The sequence below is a fragment of the Hetaerina americana genome, unplaced genomic scaffold (genome assembly GCF_022747635.1).
Source record: "Hetaerina americana unplaced genomic scaffold, ioHetAmer1.1.p SCAF_1, whole genome shotgun sequence".
Lineage (NCBI taxonomy): Eukaryota > Metazoa > Arthropoda > Insecta > Odonata > Calopterygidae > Hetaerina > Hetaerina americana.
The window spans coordinates 62,989,143-63,005,078 of NW_027286069.1; the positions used below are offsets into that span (position 1 = coordinate 62,989,143).

Sequence of the window (15,936 nt, forward strand, 5' to 3'; positions counted from 1 at the left end):
GTAGAAGACACTTTCAATACAATTACAATGACACTATCATCACAATTTTCAATTAAATGCTTCATAACATACGAAAAGTACACAATAGAAGAATGAAAATTCACCGTATGCACATATCATTACAATTCCATACGTCTCTTACATTCAAAAGGGAGAAAATAGAACTGCCATCCTAGTCAATCTACCTCACCTGCCTAACTTTGAGGATAAGAATTATTATATCGGTCGTAACCGAGAGAGCAGATGGAGTCTTGGATGAAGGAATACTGCGATACGAACAAAACTTTGCAAAAAGGTAGCACAGCCATAGCCAGGGCGCGGAAAAAACAATGATAAGAGAGGTGACTACACAGTTTGTAAGAACCATAAAACCATCACAATCAATCCGAAGGTTGTTTTGATAAGCATGGCTTGCTAGCCTAAAGCGAAGGCCGACCGCATCTGAAATTCACACAATACATTAAAAGAAAACAACCGGACGGCTTCCAGCACCACAAAACGCATGAAAAGTGAAATTCCGACCTCGAAAACAGATCACCTCTTCCTCGCCCACCGAGAACATTTCTCGACCACGGACCCAGTTCGCTCATCGCCACCTTCCAGCGAGCGAACACGCACTGGCAAAGAGAAGTGTAGGGGCGAACAGTGCCCATGCTCTTCGCTCACCCTAAGAGATCGCCCCCATTCTAAACTTCCTCCCTATGCCCCCACCATGGCCAATGATGTCCCCATCCCAAGCTCCCTCACTCCCCCAACTGACTCCGCGCTAAGCCCATCCCCTCGCACGCCCCCGCACCCACGGCTTTGCATCCCATTCGGACCCCAGTCACGTTTCGGTCTCTGACGTACATACATCTCCCTCAACATCCCCTTCTTATCCTCCTCCCGCCGCGATTCGCCCCTTCCTGCCTCTTTTCCTTCCTGCTTGCCCTTCCCTCCGCCGCTACATTCCGAGGTCCGGTCGCCCCAGGCGTGCCAGGCCCCTCCAGCTACACGCACGGGGGCCCTTGCGCCGTGCCCTTCCCGGCCTGCTCCGCTCCGTCGCCGACGCCTCCCCATTGACACGCCGCTACACCTACGCCCGGATCACAACCGGTACTGTTGTGCTCCGCAGTGTGAAGACATATTTTAACAGTTCCACTTCCACCTAAGCTTTTTGCGATTCACACAAATGACACCGAACATATGATGAATGCAGTAAATCATTTTGCTGCTATAAAATATATAAAAACTAGAAATTTTGCTTCCGCTCTTTTTGATTTCTATTAGAATGAATCAAAACTTGCTTTCGCGAGAGAATATATTTTTTTTCGTTTAGGTCCTTAAGGCAATAATGACGAAGTGCACTCATTAATTTCAACGGAGGAAACAAAAAAGCATTAACAAGAAAATATGCTTACTTTATTGCTTGCAAATTTTTTCAGTTTAAATTTACTTATTCTCCCTACACTATTCTTAGTTGAGCAAAACAAGGATCATCAATGACTTCCAAAAAGCTCTGCATTGTTCTCATTTATTTCCATGATACAACACTCGATGAAGTCCAAATACTCGGAGTCGATATAAATTCAGCATCGAAACCAAAGACAGACACTCGATACGGTTTCAGAAATTATCATTAGCGAAATAACGCCCTAGCAATCAAATATTTGAAAAACGTAATCGTTTACAGAAAACTCCGCTCCTGCTCATACGAAGGAGATCGTGGTAATCTTATTGATGATGGTATGAAAAAGAGCGATAATGCAAACCAGCTTCTTTTCAGAGCCAAAATCAAATGGTGCGTTAAATATCACTGCCTATCCCACGCGGAGGCTAATTTATTAGAAGGATATAAATCGATTTTTTTGTTTTTGAATGTATACAGGATAATTTAGCTGGGTAAAACCATTTTGATAGGCATGCTGGGAAATAATTTTTCAGGCACATTGGTTTTTTATGTAGGACTAAAGGACGAGGGAATATTCAAAATTGCTGCTTGGTTATCTTTCAAACTGCTGACAGACACATAAATCAAGTCATATAGGAAGTCAAGTAAGCATTTCAAACAAGGTATCAATTGCGCCTTGCATTGAGGCAGAGGATTTGTTAATTCGGGGTGTCATTTCACACTTATTCACGACTAATGGAAATTTTAAAAATAGCATTAATGATGTAGGGATATCTAGGCTTGCTTAAGGATGCTTCTTGTCCAGGATGGTGCGTTGCTTTTAGAGTGTTCCCTACGACAGGAAAATCAAGACGCAATGAATAAGCATTCCAATGAAACTTCTCCGGAATAAGGAATGTAAAACGACAGAATTCCTTCCTTAGAATTTTTTTAAAATGAAATTTGAGCTCAAAATTGACTGAGCCTAAGCGTGAAAAGTACATTAATATTGCTGCCTTTACCAATCTTATACGAGCAATATACACTTGAACTTATTTTAACACCAGCGAATTTATTTCACTTGAACTTACTTTAACAGCATAGCCTGTCACAGCGTTTACGTGCGAATACAGATAATTCTCTCCGACAAGAGCTCCCAGGTATATAAGCTTCCAACGTGCGAATTTAGGAGTACACCGTGCGCCGACAGTCAACATTCCATTATACAAGAGGTAATAAATATGAAATCATTATGCATCATCACCATATGAAATGGATGAATGGCTGACACTAAAACCTAGAGTAATAAATCCCATTTTAATCACCTAGAAGACGTGAAAATTCATAACATGGCCTCTGTCTGAATACCATGTAACTTCACAGATTGGAGAACCATTCGCCACATGTCGTCATGCGTAAACGCAATTCCCTGCACAGAAGCCGTTCATTACTGTGCAAAAGCATTAAAATATATCCTAAATTCTGCAAAACTCTATCTTAGCCTCACTCCCGTCTTTTGCCCGTAAATACTCCTCCCCCGCCACAACTCGCCTTCCTTAAGGACGCCGCGTCCACCTCCCGAGAGAGACGACGGAGAAGGGAGGCCGGGAGGGAGAGGAATATTCCATCCTCACCCCGACCACGAAAGCGATACCCAACTGATGGATAGCCGCTCCCTTCGGACCACACCGCTTCACCCTCTAAAGCCTTACCACACCCGCCCCTCTCCCCAATCCCACGTCGGCAAGGGCGCCATGGAATAGGGCGAACTGGTATGGCCAAGGTAATGTGGGGGCAAAAGAGAGGCGGGTCGAAGTTGCGTGTGGAGGGAAGTGTCCTGAATCCGAGCCTTGGAAGAAGTATAAAGCCCTTCCATAACGTGGACAGGAATCATAATGACCGGGGGTGGAGGGGGAGAGGAATGCTCGGAAGCGGAAATTCGTGGTAGGAGGTGAGGTGGATGGTAAAAATATGAGAAAGTGAGGCAGAGAGAGCATGGGCGGAAGGGGGTTGGCGACGAGGGGAGGGAAGGCGAAGGAATCCCGCGGGTGGTTAAGGGGTTTGTACTTAGGAGGAGCCCGTGCTACAGTGGCCCCTCTCCTCCCACCCACTCCTCTGGCACCCGGTCCTTCATCTGAGATGAGGGGAGAAAGGGAGGAAGGTGGGGGTTGGTCGCGGGTCGGAACGAGGTAGAGGGAGGAAAAATTAAAGGATTGGAACTTGTGGAGAGGGAGGAAGGAAGGAACGCAAGGGGATAAGAAAGGTGATAAGAGTTTGGCGTTGGTTGGGATGGCCATAGATTAGCGAGGGAGAACCGGGCAAGTGGGGTGGTAGGAAGCAGGGAGCAGCAGGATCCTTTTACGGTAGGCGTCGAGAGGCATCGCTCAAAAACTTGAACTGGTGAGGAGAAATGGATTGGTCTGAGAGCGTAGATGGAGGCGTGCATATTTAAGAGGGGTCCGAGAGAAAAATAGCATAGGATCGTAGCAAGAGATGAGTATGTATGTGGACAAGATTAAGGAACACGAGAATACTATTACGGAATGCATGAATTATGAATGAATGGTTTGAGGATAGGCATGCAGTATTATGCTTGGGGCGTCTTAAATGAGTAGCCGTCAATGTGTTCGTCAGAAGAATATCCAGAACGTAGACTTCAGATAATTGCAATAACTATTATGGACACATGGATAGATTTGACTCGGCTTGCGTCTAACGAGCAGCGAAGTTATTTGGGGTGAAATGAATAACACCTGACAAAAATATAGCAGAATGGGTAATTACTACACCAAGTTTGTCAACAGAATATTATTAGCGACTTCCAGAAAAATGTGCATTTCTCTTCATTAAATTGAGATTTGAAATATACTATATGTACGTACCAAAACATCTAAACTGTTCACAAAAATCAAAACACAAGGGTTTTTTTACTGTTTCTATTCAATTGATTTTATCAATCGGTGCAGGAGTACTAACGATTCATATTTTCTATAATATTATGTATGGGTCAATTACACTTCCCCTTAAGTTTTCAAGAGTAATGCGTAATTATGGACTCCGAAATTCAGAGTGCTGGGACAGATATTATTTCTCCATAGCATTGAAAACACCAATTTAATCTTAATTAAATTAATAGATTTCAAATGTTTGAATGAAATCAAAGATGCCCCAAGACAAGAATTTCCGAGACATATTTTACAGTTCAAAGAAATTGTGGGGTAGTAAAATGTGAAGTTAGTTCAGATAAATTTTTCAACGCAATCAGACTATTAAGAAAATAACAACCAGAAGCTAAAAGCCAAGTACGATGCACAAAAAGTAATTATGATGAAGACATCAAACCAGTCGTCACGAATCAAGGACTCTTTATAACAACATTTCCTCAATCCTGCAATTCATACTTCAAGTCATTTACAATACTTGATGCATCAAAAAACAACAAGTGGATGTTTGACTAATTATTTTTAGGTACTTTCGAATAAAACTAAAAAAACTAACTTCGAATTGAGGTTATCGCTGCGCTAATGACCAAGAAGGTGAAAAATTAATTTTCATTCCCTTATATTAATTCGAAATCTACCGGATACTAATATTTTCGACTGAGCATGTTTCTGTAGTTAAACATTTACAACAAATCTCAACTCTAACCAAAATTACCCCTTACAACTGGGCATAATTCACACATTAAAGGAATAATATGCACTTATTACAAAACGAAGCATTACACTTACTGATAAATAAAGTGATAGGCGGCAGATGCTACGACTGGAGCTACAGAGAATAGCCCTGGATATAACAAATCTTAATGTCCCGTTTTTTTCACTGAAGTATATTTATACCATCACTGAAAATCATTAGCAACAGACATACAAATGGATGTTCCCCGGCTATCTTGAATGTTTATACTACTTTATTTTATTTTAGCAAATCACATTCCACCAAATTTCAATATCAGCAAGCTTACCATTAAGCAAAAAATATGCCTTATCTATTAATTGAATCCTACTAATTTCACATGAGCATGGAATAACAATACACACAAAGGAATACAAAACTTTGCCTCCTTTGTGTGAAATGTGGTCACTTCCAAACTGTGCCGAAAACTTCGTTCAGAATAAGTTGGAAGTTCGAAGACTTGTAGTTCTCAAATATACCCATGCTCACCGAAATGCCGATTAGTACACACTAGCGCGGGTTAAGCGCATTTATCGTCACCAGGTATTTCGTGGAAAACCTCTCCGTCAGCAGATTTTCAAGGATATATACACATTTAGTGCGAGTTGTTGTAGTGGGACGAAAACATTGGAAAGTCTAAAGAGAAAACAAAGTTACAATTTTCGCTTAGAAGGTAACTGTCGAAGTGATTTATGTAGGACTAAGAGTAGTGATTTCGGGGATTACGACTATGTTATTTGATCATTGCGTCAGAACTTAATACTTTTTGTAACAGAGTAGAAAACATATACACGAATTTGGGAAAACAAGTAGCGTTCAATTCAATTACTTTCATTCCTTTGGCATGAGAAAATACGAAATACGACACCATTAGTCATGTCTTACCATTCAAGAAATTCACCGAGTATTGCAAAAGATTATCTGATATGACTTAACGCAGAGTTTGTTTTAGCAATAGAAATTAAAATTTATAAATCAAAACTTTTACATTTTTTAAATGAAAATAGATTCAATTATTCAATTTTAAAATAATGCCATATGTTTATGATTTCAAGTACTCCTATTCCCATTCGACACCAACGTATAAGAATAAAGGAAAATTCCATTTCTATTTAAAAACATAATTCGATTTAAAAATGTGAGGAAAACAATCAAATTTGATAGAGAACATATATAACATGGTTTCCGATTATGACAATAACAAAATATACGTCAGAGTGAGAGGTAAATATGAACAAAGTATAATGCGCGCAAAAAAGAAACAATCATGTCTTTCTTTGCATGATACGCTATCATAACAATATCAAACCTTACACATATATACATGTTTGGTCAAAAGGGCAAAATTTAAAGCTTTGCTCGAGCATAACCATTACTTTATGACATAGGTATGTGCATTTGTAAGCATGCGTCTTTTTGCGTGATGAGCAAATATATATTCATATTTATGCATAAATTCGCATGCATGCAAAAATACCTAGTTTCATAACGTAGTGCTGCCACTCTCTTGCGGGATATATTTTGTATAAAAATGAAGACTTACGTCGCGACTCGAGGGAAAACTTAACAAAATATTGATTTAATATTTCCAAATAACTTATTAGGCATCAAATACATAATAAATAAAACTGAAGATTCGGCTGGGCATGGGTGAAAAATTGAATAATTTTTAGCTAAACAAAACAAGAGCTTTCGATAAAAAATTACCTTCAGGCGAATTGTTGAGAACTGACTAGCACGCATGAAGTTTCCAATGCGGTATTGCAAATAATTAATGTGATGGCTATACAGTGGCATTAAATATATTTATTGATATTTCCGAGACAAGTATGTTTTAAAATGAACTTCATCATAGGTACTTTTTTCTGATTAAGAAAATGAAAGTTCCCACAAAGAATTGTACTATGACAACAACGTTTTCTACATAACAATTTTTCTGGGCACCATTTTTTAGGAGGCCGCGGAAAACATAATAATACGATGCCGAACACGATATCTCCTCCCATGAATGCGAGACATGAACATAGGCAGCAGGAAAAGTGAAAGCAATGGAAGTGCGGTGATGCAGGACTATAAAAAAAGGACATATGGAAGTATCGAGTAGCTAACGAAATTGTTCTACGAAAAATAGTAAACCGAATGTCAATGGAAATATTACAAAGAAGGGATCAACTTAATGGAAACATTTTGCGATACGATATGACCCTGTAGCGTACACATTTTTTAGGGGAATTGGACTTTGGAGGACGACTCCGGCTGAGAGACATGAAACAAGAAATGACAGTCGTGAAAACGATAAAATACCAATAGCTTCGCCTAGAGCAGAATCAACTGCTCTGCGCTCGAGATATCTTTGATCCAGGAGGTTATGATTCACTACATTGGAGGTTTAAGATATTTGTTACAAAAATTTTCTAACTACTGGAAAGCCGAGCCCCATTGGACACTCTGAACTTTCATTACCTATTACCCTTTTTGGTCCTAAGGCAATGTTTCGAATTGAATTTGTAGGGACGCTTTTGAGGAAGCATTTGGAATTAGAAAATTTTTATTGGTGTGTCATGGCGTAATCAAAAGTTGGTTGGTGGCCAGTATGGTGCGCTAGGAGCAATAAAACATACATACAAGATTGTAGATTTATAAAAGGATTATTGAAAGTGCCACGTAAAAAGTTGGGGTACTAATACACCAAACGTCTCGGCGGAATTTGTTCGAGTACAGTTTAGGTGAGTTATTTCTACGATTACAAAAAATATGACGCATTCTAATTCGTGCGCCATAACTATTTTGAACTCATTTTAAACTTTCTTTGGAAAGGAGATTGCTAACTTTAATATTAATACGATTAGGCACAAATTTATTAAAACCTAAATCGTTTACCCTTCATCCTTGAGTATGACATGTTAAATCTTTCACTACGCTAATTGCTATGATACCATATTCCCAAAAGCATTATTATATAAATAGGTCATCACTTGATTGTCTTACAATGGACAAACTACAGATAACGGATTTCAATCGGGAAAATCAGTACTAACCGAAAGGTTACAAATATACACTTCCAGTTAGCGGCATATAAGGTTCAAAGCAAGTCTTTCCATGGGTGTAGTAGAGAGTGACGCAGTAATAAAGGCATTATATTTTCATCCACAGTAGTCCTCTTCCGTTAAGAGGCGGAAATCAGCATCAAGAAAAATAACACCTCTTGGCCATGTTTACATGAAACAATCGCTATTCCGAGTTATAATACAAAAGCAATACGTTCTTTCGCAACGCTGCGATTATTATTATACTCATATAAGAGGAAATTGTAGTAGTAGTAGTAGTTTTGAGGGGAGGCGACCGACAGCTAAGGTCATTTGCGCCATAGGGGAAGGACAGGAAAGGATGAAGGGTGGAGATAAACCCGGCGTCGGCATTAGCCTACTCTTTACGAAAGGCGCCAAGGGGTCCGCGGCTTAACGTCCCATCCGACGGACGGCGTACTCACTCAAAGTGCCCTCCACAAAGCACCTCAAGTAGGGATCGAGATACCTCTGAAAAATATTCAACACCGCCGGGATTTGAACCCGCGCCCTCAGGGTGGGAAGCCAGTACGTTAGCCCCCGCACCATCTCGATCCCCAAGAGGAAATTGAAGTTGGGCATAGCAGAGGAAGAGTTCGTGAGAACAAGCAGAATAAACCATACTACTAATATAACTCTTATACGTGGATATAGAGGTCCATTATGGATATAACAGTTAACTCATGTTTGGAATTGCTTCTTCATATTTGTCAGCCAGGAAAATAAATGACATACCTTTCTTTCATTATTTCTGAGCAACTTGCACTTAAATACTGTACATTGCCAGGTCGATAATATCTTCAAAACATATACATTAATTTGTGTGAAAATTAACTTGTATTGTAGCTTATTGTAAATTAACTTGTATCGTAGTAAATGGGTCAGCACGGTTCTACGCTTTTGCATATTGGTGAACTATTACGTTCAATGATACATGTGATGCGTAAATAAAGGTAACTAACATTTAAGTTCAATATTACAGGAATATATATTGCATTAAAAACCAGCCGCTTTCAAATCATATTGTAGGACGTCCTTGAGAAGAACAATAGAAGAAGGACAAGGTATCACAACTCTAGCATGTAGCATATGAATAGCAAAAGATTTTAAAAAGCCACCAAACAGTTAATAAGGAAATGAAGGTGAGCCGGGAGAAACTCAATGCAGGCCAAGAACAGCAATATAACAAAATTAAATTAATTAAAAAAGGAACGTATGACGGTACAAAACTATTTTTACATCAATCCTATGATAAGTCAATGAATCTTTCTATGTAAAAGTCCATTTTCTGCATCACAGCTCATTCCGGGAACCTTTCACATCAAAACACGTATCCTAAAAGCTGATCACGCCAAAAGAGTATGAAGAAAATTCTAATGACGAACAAAGGAAAAACTTTGCTCGAGTAAGGGCACCAGCCTAACGACTATTTCCCTGGTCGGACAAAATCCTTGGATGCGAAATCTCGTCGACAATTCACCCTTTTAAGTCCACCCACTTAATCACAACAAATCCATCACGGAGTCACTCAAGTACTCGGCCGCGATCCGGCGGGTGCGAATGTTTACCGAGAAAAGTGAATGAGAAGATGAACGAAACGATTAGGTTTACGCGAGGGGAAGTAGCCAACGGGTGATTGATATGAACTCACGCGAACTTGGATGAGGACAAGGCGTAATAATAACAAAAAAAAGTCACACCAGCATGCAAGCGGGCAAAAGCACACCGGAAAAAGAGCGTGAGATGATGATGCCCCGCCCACATACGATAGGGCGACGTAGGACGCCGCCGCCTACGAGGGAGCCTCCACAACCGAACTCCCTACCCCGTTGCCATTCATTCATCCTTCAGTCGTTAACGGGCCGAGCGTTTTTCTTCATTTATTTCCCTCCCTTCTCTCTCCCTCTCTTATCCACTCTCTCTCAGTACAATGGGACAAGAGGGAGGGAATGGAGAGGGTCGAGAAGAGGAGAGAGAATTAAAGCGGAGACACTTCCCTTTTTTGATAGGAGTTTGTGGAGTGAATAAAACACAGAGGAAACCATAGACGCAACTTATGGATTAATACGGAAGGAGATATACGAGCCACAACACAACCATTCACAAATATGGACGCATTCATTCGGGCCATGTTACTACGAAGACTAAAGAATGCCGAAGTAAAAACAATGAAAACCACTACATCCGATGTTTATGGAGGTCAATAACAAACGTGACATTCCTATTATTAGACAAAAATACACGACTCCCGGGTAAAATGGGACATGAAATAGGTTATTCGATAACTGGTATGAGCGGAGATAGAGTTTACGTACGAGATGTTACGAAGTGGGGAAGTGAAGAAGAAGAAAGGGGGCACATGTGCATATAACAACCCTGAGAGAGCGCCGGGAACGAGGTATCGATCCGGGACGCCCAAAGAATGCGGGTAGGACGGGAGAGGGAAAACGAAGGCAAGTGAAAGAGGGTTAGACGAGAGGGGGGTGCCGGGCTTACGAAAGGAGAGAGAGAAAACACACACAATAACAAGGGAGGAGACTCCGACGTCCCAAAACAAAACCACGCTGCCTGGCCGACCTATAACCTGCGAGCGGTTATTCTTTTCTTACATGCGTTACGTCGGGCTCCCTGAAAGGTAATATGATCCAGAACTACATACATCCCGAGAAGACATTTTATCCAAGGTACACGTGCCGCAGATTAGAAGGGAAAATACAATGAAACTATTAGTTAGAGGTCGAAATTTGAGACAGTATACAGGAATTGACAATACCTCCATCGTCCTTGGTGTTCTTTGCGTGGGTGTCCGGTCTCAGCTGAGCCTGCACCGCCGTCATGATGCAGCAGAGATACAAGAACGTCGTCCACCAGCACCTCGACCACGGCTGAGAAGAAGGGTTACTACGTTGCCGTTGACTTCGATGGTGGTGCTTCCTTTGTTGCTGATTCGTCGAGCGACCGCCGCGGTATTCCTCGCCACCACCACCCCCGCTCCAAGAACGGTAATCGTCTTGAACACCGACACTCAAATTACTGACACCCGCATCATCGAAGACTCTACAACAACAAGACTCCGTCTCAACGCCCCTGTCGTCCACATCACCACCGAAATCATCAGCACCATCACCGACACGGTCACTCCTACGCCCGACATCTACGCACGAGGAACCGGCCGGTTCCCGTCTTCTTGTTCCGTCCAATGCTTCTGTTAGAGTTGTCGTTTCCATCGTCGGTGAAGATGATGAGAACGTTGACGAAGAGGTGTTCCTGTCACAAACTTTGGCATGAACACCAAAGGGCTGTGAGTTGTAGTCACCAAAGGGTAAATCAACCTCGAATTCTTCAGACGGCATGCACATCTTGCCTCGAGTTTTCGCAACGGCGTCCTCGGTGGTGTTGTTGTCAAGGTGAGGGGGACATGCCGACCTGGCACATAAAAAGTTCGACGTAGAGGTCGTCGACCAGAATCCGTCTCCACCGGGTAGTGGCATTCTCCTCGGAAAAGATGCCAAGGGTGAGGGTGCCATGCAATAATTTACATCGGATCCACTCACGTGGCTGCAACCGCAGGCGATGTCGCTAGAGCGTTTCTCGGCGACGATCGGAACGGATGGTAAGCCCAATGAAGGGATGGTGGGCGTGGGGGAATAAGAGGACAACACAGCGGGCCTGGCCATTTCGGGCCGCGTCCCGGGCATACGAGAGAGGCGTTTCGAAAGGCAAACGAGTCTTTTCTTCTCGCGGTAGGCGCAGCGCGATCTCACGGACGGAGAAGCCGCGGCATGATCCTCCGCCGGGACTGAGTCCACGGCCATCGCCAACGCATAAAGCCTCTGGGGCAACTCCAAGAATCACTGTTTTTCTCTCTGCTCCCCCCGTAGGAAAAGCCAAGTTCTTTATGAAGAAACTTTGGGTGATTTATCGTTTATTCTCTCTCCCGTAGTTGTTTAAATAAAACGTGTTTCAAAATGTTTCTCACACGTTTTCCCAAGATCAAAAATCGTGTCCTCACGGTGATAACAACTCTCCCAGTGCACAATTACTTTGTACCAGCAGCACTGAAAAGTCGACACGGTGGCGGTAATGGTGGTGTTCTGGCACCTTCAAACATCGGATCCTGAAGGAGCAGAAAATCATAGTGACAACTGTTTTCCTTCACACGTCTCCTCGCGCAACTGAAACACTTCCGTAAACAAACTCGGCCACCTTTATGTGCCACGTTTCAATCTCCCGCGGGAGAGACCCGTTCAATTAATGAATGAAACAACCGAGTAAGATGACGTCTATAATTTGGTTTCCGGAATACTTCTCTTGATTCGAAACTTCGAAAACAGAGATTGATTCAAGAGGATTAACTCGTAAACAAATCCGGGTTCCCAACGACAATGCTAAAGTCGCTATAAACACTTTGTCACAATCACTTCGCGTGGCATTCGATAAGAATACCAAAGGATTACGTTCAAAACAGTCGGCAATTGAAATGATACAACCGATCAATTGCAAACATTCAACGCGTCAAATACCACCCAAGATGAATGCACCAAAACAAAAAACAGCGGACCCGGCCGATGAAAATACCAACAACACGCAAGCGCGCCGCTCTGTTTGGGGAGAAGTAAAAGGAGCGCCAAAAACTGGAGGAGACAATTCAGGCTCCTGAAAACGTCGCTCCTGCTTAGGTAACTCTCAGGTACACACGCAAACACATAATAATTATACCAACACACACTATGCCTGCACCGAGGAGATTTACAGTATGGTATAAGTGACAGCAGGGCTATTCACACCAACACGTATATATTGAAGAAGAGAGAAAATACACTGAAATACACAGGGGAAATAACATTTAACACTATATGGAGTAGGACTGGAGGTTCCGTCGAATGAAGCACGAATCCTCCTGCCTCGAGCTTGGAACTACAACTGACGGGGATCTCGATTCCCGGTACGAGGAAGCACCACCGGTGCGAGTTGTTGGCCAGCCGGAGGGGAGGAGGAGGAGGTGTAATGGAGTGGGATGTAGACGTGGAGGGGGGTGGTGACGTAGAAGAGAGGATAGGGGAGGGAAATGAGTGAGAAAGGGAGGGGAATAAGAAGAACGAGGGGAAGCAGGAGGAGGGGAACATGCGCGGCAGTAGGTGCTCGGTGCGTCGGCGCGGGACATCAGCTTCTCTCGACCGAAGAGGAAGGAGGATGAGGCTTTGTCGGTTCTGAAGCGGTGTGAGGCAGGAGGGGAGGCCGAAAGTAGGGGATGTGTTGGCGGGTAAGGGGGGGGGGTCTCTCGGGAAGAGGGGAAGAGGAGAACGGGTGGAATGAGCGAGAGTGGCGGCAGAGGAGGAGGACGTTATGGTAGACTGGCCAGGGGAGGGGAGCGGACACGGGTTACGTGAATATGCGGGAGGGAGCGGATGGCCGTGTGTATACGGCACGGGAGAGGGAGTTACTATTTCCCTCCCCTCTTCATTCTCCTCTTCTTCCTCTCCCTTTTGCTTCTTCCTCGCTCCTTGATCACACGTCACACGGTAACCATGGCGACAACCCTGGGGGCGGCCTCACTCACACATAAGCATTTTCCCTTCCCCTTCATTCCCCTCTTCTCAACAGCTCTTCCCCCCTCCAACTTACCACGCCTTCCCTCTCCTTCGGTTCTCCCTGCCCTTCCCCTTTCCTCATCCCCCACTTCTCGGCCATCCCCGTCCACGGCGACCCTCCCTTCCTCTGCCGGCGGACTGCCAGAGCTCACACACGTACACAAATAGGAGCATGCTTGCTCGTCGGCCGCGGTAGTAACTTCCCCGGCGAAAGCCGGCCCAGCTGCGCGGGAGACAGGAAGCCGGTAGTGCCCTAAACTTTCCATTCTCGATTGAAACACTGTGAAGACAGCAGTTCAAAAAGAGGGAATAGGTTTATATTTTCATACGTATTAGCCCAAAAGTAATGAGCGGTTTCTCTGTCGTTTTAATGGGACTGCAATGTTCACAAATGGGCCTATAAAAATTTAGCCAGACTATTTTTCCCACGTGGTCTCTGAAAAATTGCAGGTTCGACTTGCACTAGAGGGAGCGATGAATTCCAGCTTGCAACGTTGACTGGGTGGGATTTGAAGACTATTTGTATTTGCTTAGCAATTTAAAATGCTTCATGTCAAAGATATTCCAGCCGGAGCAGTCAAGATTCGTAATCCAATATTGGGCACCGTAATTAGGATCATTATTTTATACCGAGGTTAAGTTATAGGGAATTTACATAATCGCCAGATACAAAATAAGCCAAAGCGGCAGACCCCCATCTCCCCTATAAGTTGCGTTGTATCCGCCCAGAAAGTGGAAAGATCCGGAGTTCAAGTCTCGGTCTAGGAAATATTTTTACACTTGTGATTTGCCTGATTCCGCCTTCCCCACATCTTCCTAAGGAGACAGAAAAAAAGGATGAAGGAAAGCTTGAAGGTATTTAATTGAGTCTACACTTTCCATTTCGGTGTTCCCAATGCAGTAGGCGTTCGGGAGGGAATTGCTTTCTCCAAAAAATTCATTACTACGCACTATTTAATATTTAATTCTAATTACCAACTGTCGCACCAGCGTTGTGTAGCATTTGGGTCATCTCATAAAGCTGCTGTGTCCTTAAGATTACGCATATCTCTGTAAACCATTGCATCGTCGGCAAATAAACGCATGTTACCAGTGGCTACGGAGACAACGTCGTGGAGGATCGAGATGCTGCGGTGGCTAACGTACTGGCTTCCCACCCAGAGGACCCGGGTTCAAATCCAGGCGGTGTTGAATATTTTTCAGAGGTATCTCGATCCCTAATTGAGGTGATTTGTGGAGGGCACTTTGAGTGAGTACGCCGTCCGTCGGATGGGACGTTAAGCTGCGGACCCCTTGGCGCCTTTCGTTAAGAGTAGGGTAATGCCGACGCCGGGTTTCTCTCCACCCTTCATCCTTTCCTGTCCATCCCCTATGGCGGAAATGGCCTCAGCTGTCGGTCGCCTCCCCTAAATACTACTACTACGTCAATGTATTTGACGTAAAGTAGGAATAAAAGATGTCCGATGACACTTCCCTGGGTAACGCCTGAAGCAATTTCTACTGCAGTTGAGCTAACTCCATCATTCAATATTCTTTGAACCCGACCATCCAAAAAGTCTTTAATCCAAACCCAGATATTTTTATCTATGCCATATGCTTCTAGCTTTGAGAGTAGTTTACTATGAGGTAATATGTTGATGGCTTTCTTAAAATCTAGCAACATTGCGTCCTGTGGAACATTGCTCTCTCTCAAAGTAAGAATTATATGTACAAAAAGCGTAAGTTTTTTCTCACAGGATCTAAATTTGCGGAAACCGTGCTGATTTTTCATCAATAATTCCTGATTATCGAGTTGTCTCATGATCGAACTAACAATTATATGTTCCATAACATTGCACGAAATGTAATATATTACAAATAATATATATATAAATATATATATATATATATATATATATAATATATTACCTAATAATATATATATATATATATATATATATATATATATATATAATATATTATTAGGTAATCTACCGGTTAAGATAGGTTTCCTTTAGATGGACATAATTACTAATTAAATAATTTGTGACCCCTAGCAAAACACAACATCCTACTCTACATCAGGTCCCTCTTCAGCTCTTAGTACTTTCTTCCTCCCTTCATCCCGCCCAACATCCGTATCCTGTTCCTTCCCTTTCCTCGTTTGCCTGACATTCTCCCCACAATTAGTCTTCAACATCCCTCTGCCAGTCAATACCCCCTTCATCCACTTTTCCTGCCTCCATAGGATTTCTTC

The 15,936-nt window shown here is 42.8% G+C and overlaps 1 protein-coding gene across 1 annotated transcript in view; it reads right to left on the bottom strand.

Annotated features, from left to right (window-relative positions):
• LOC139692390 (insulin-like peptide receptor) overlaps window positions 1-12,975 on the bottom strand; it is a 645,500-nt gene extending 632,525 nt beyond the window's left edge. Inside the window, exon 1 of the mRNA XM_071590557.1 lies at window positions 10,883-12,975. Coding sequence (XP_071446658.1) covers window positions 10,883-11,924 — 1,042 coding nt within the window. The 5' untranslated portion in view covers window positions 11,925-12,975. The remainder of the gene's footprint in view (window positions 1-10,882) is intronic.
• Between the last annotated feature and the right edge of the window lie 2,961 nt (window positions 12,976-15,936).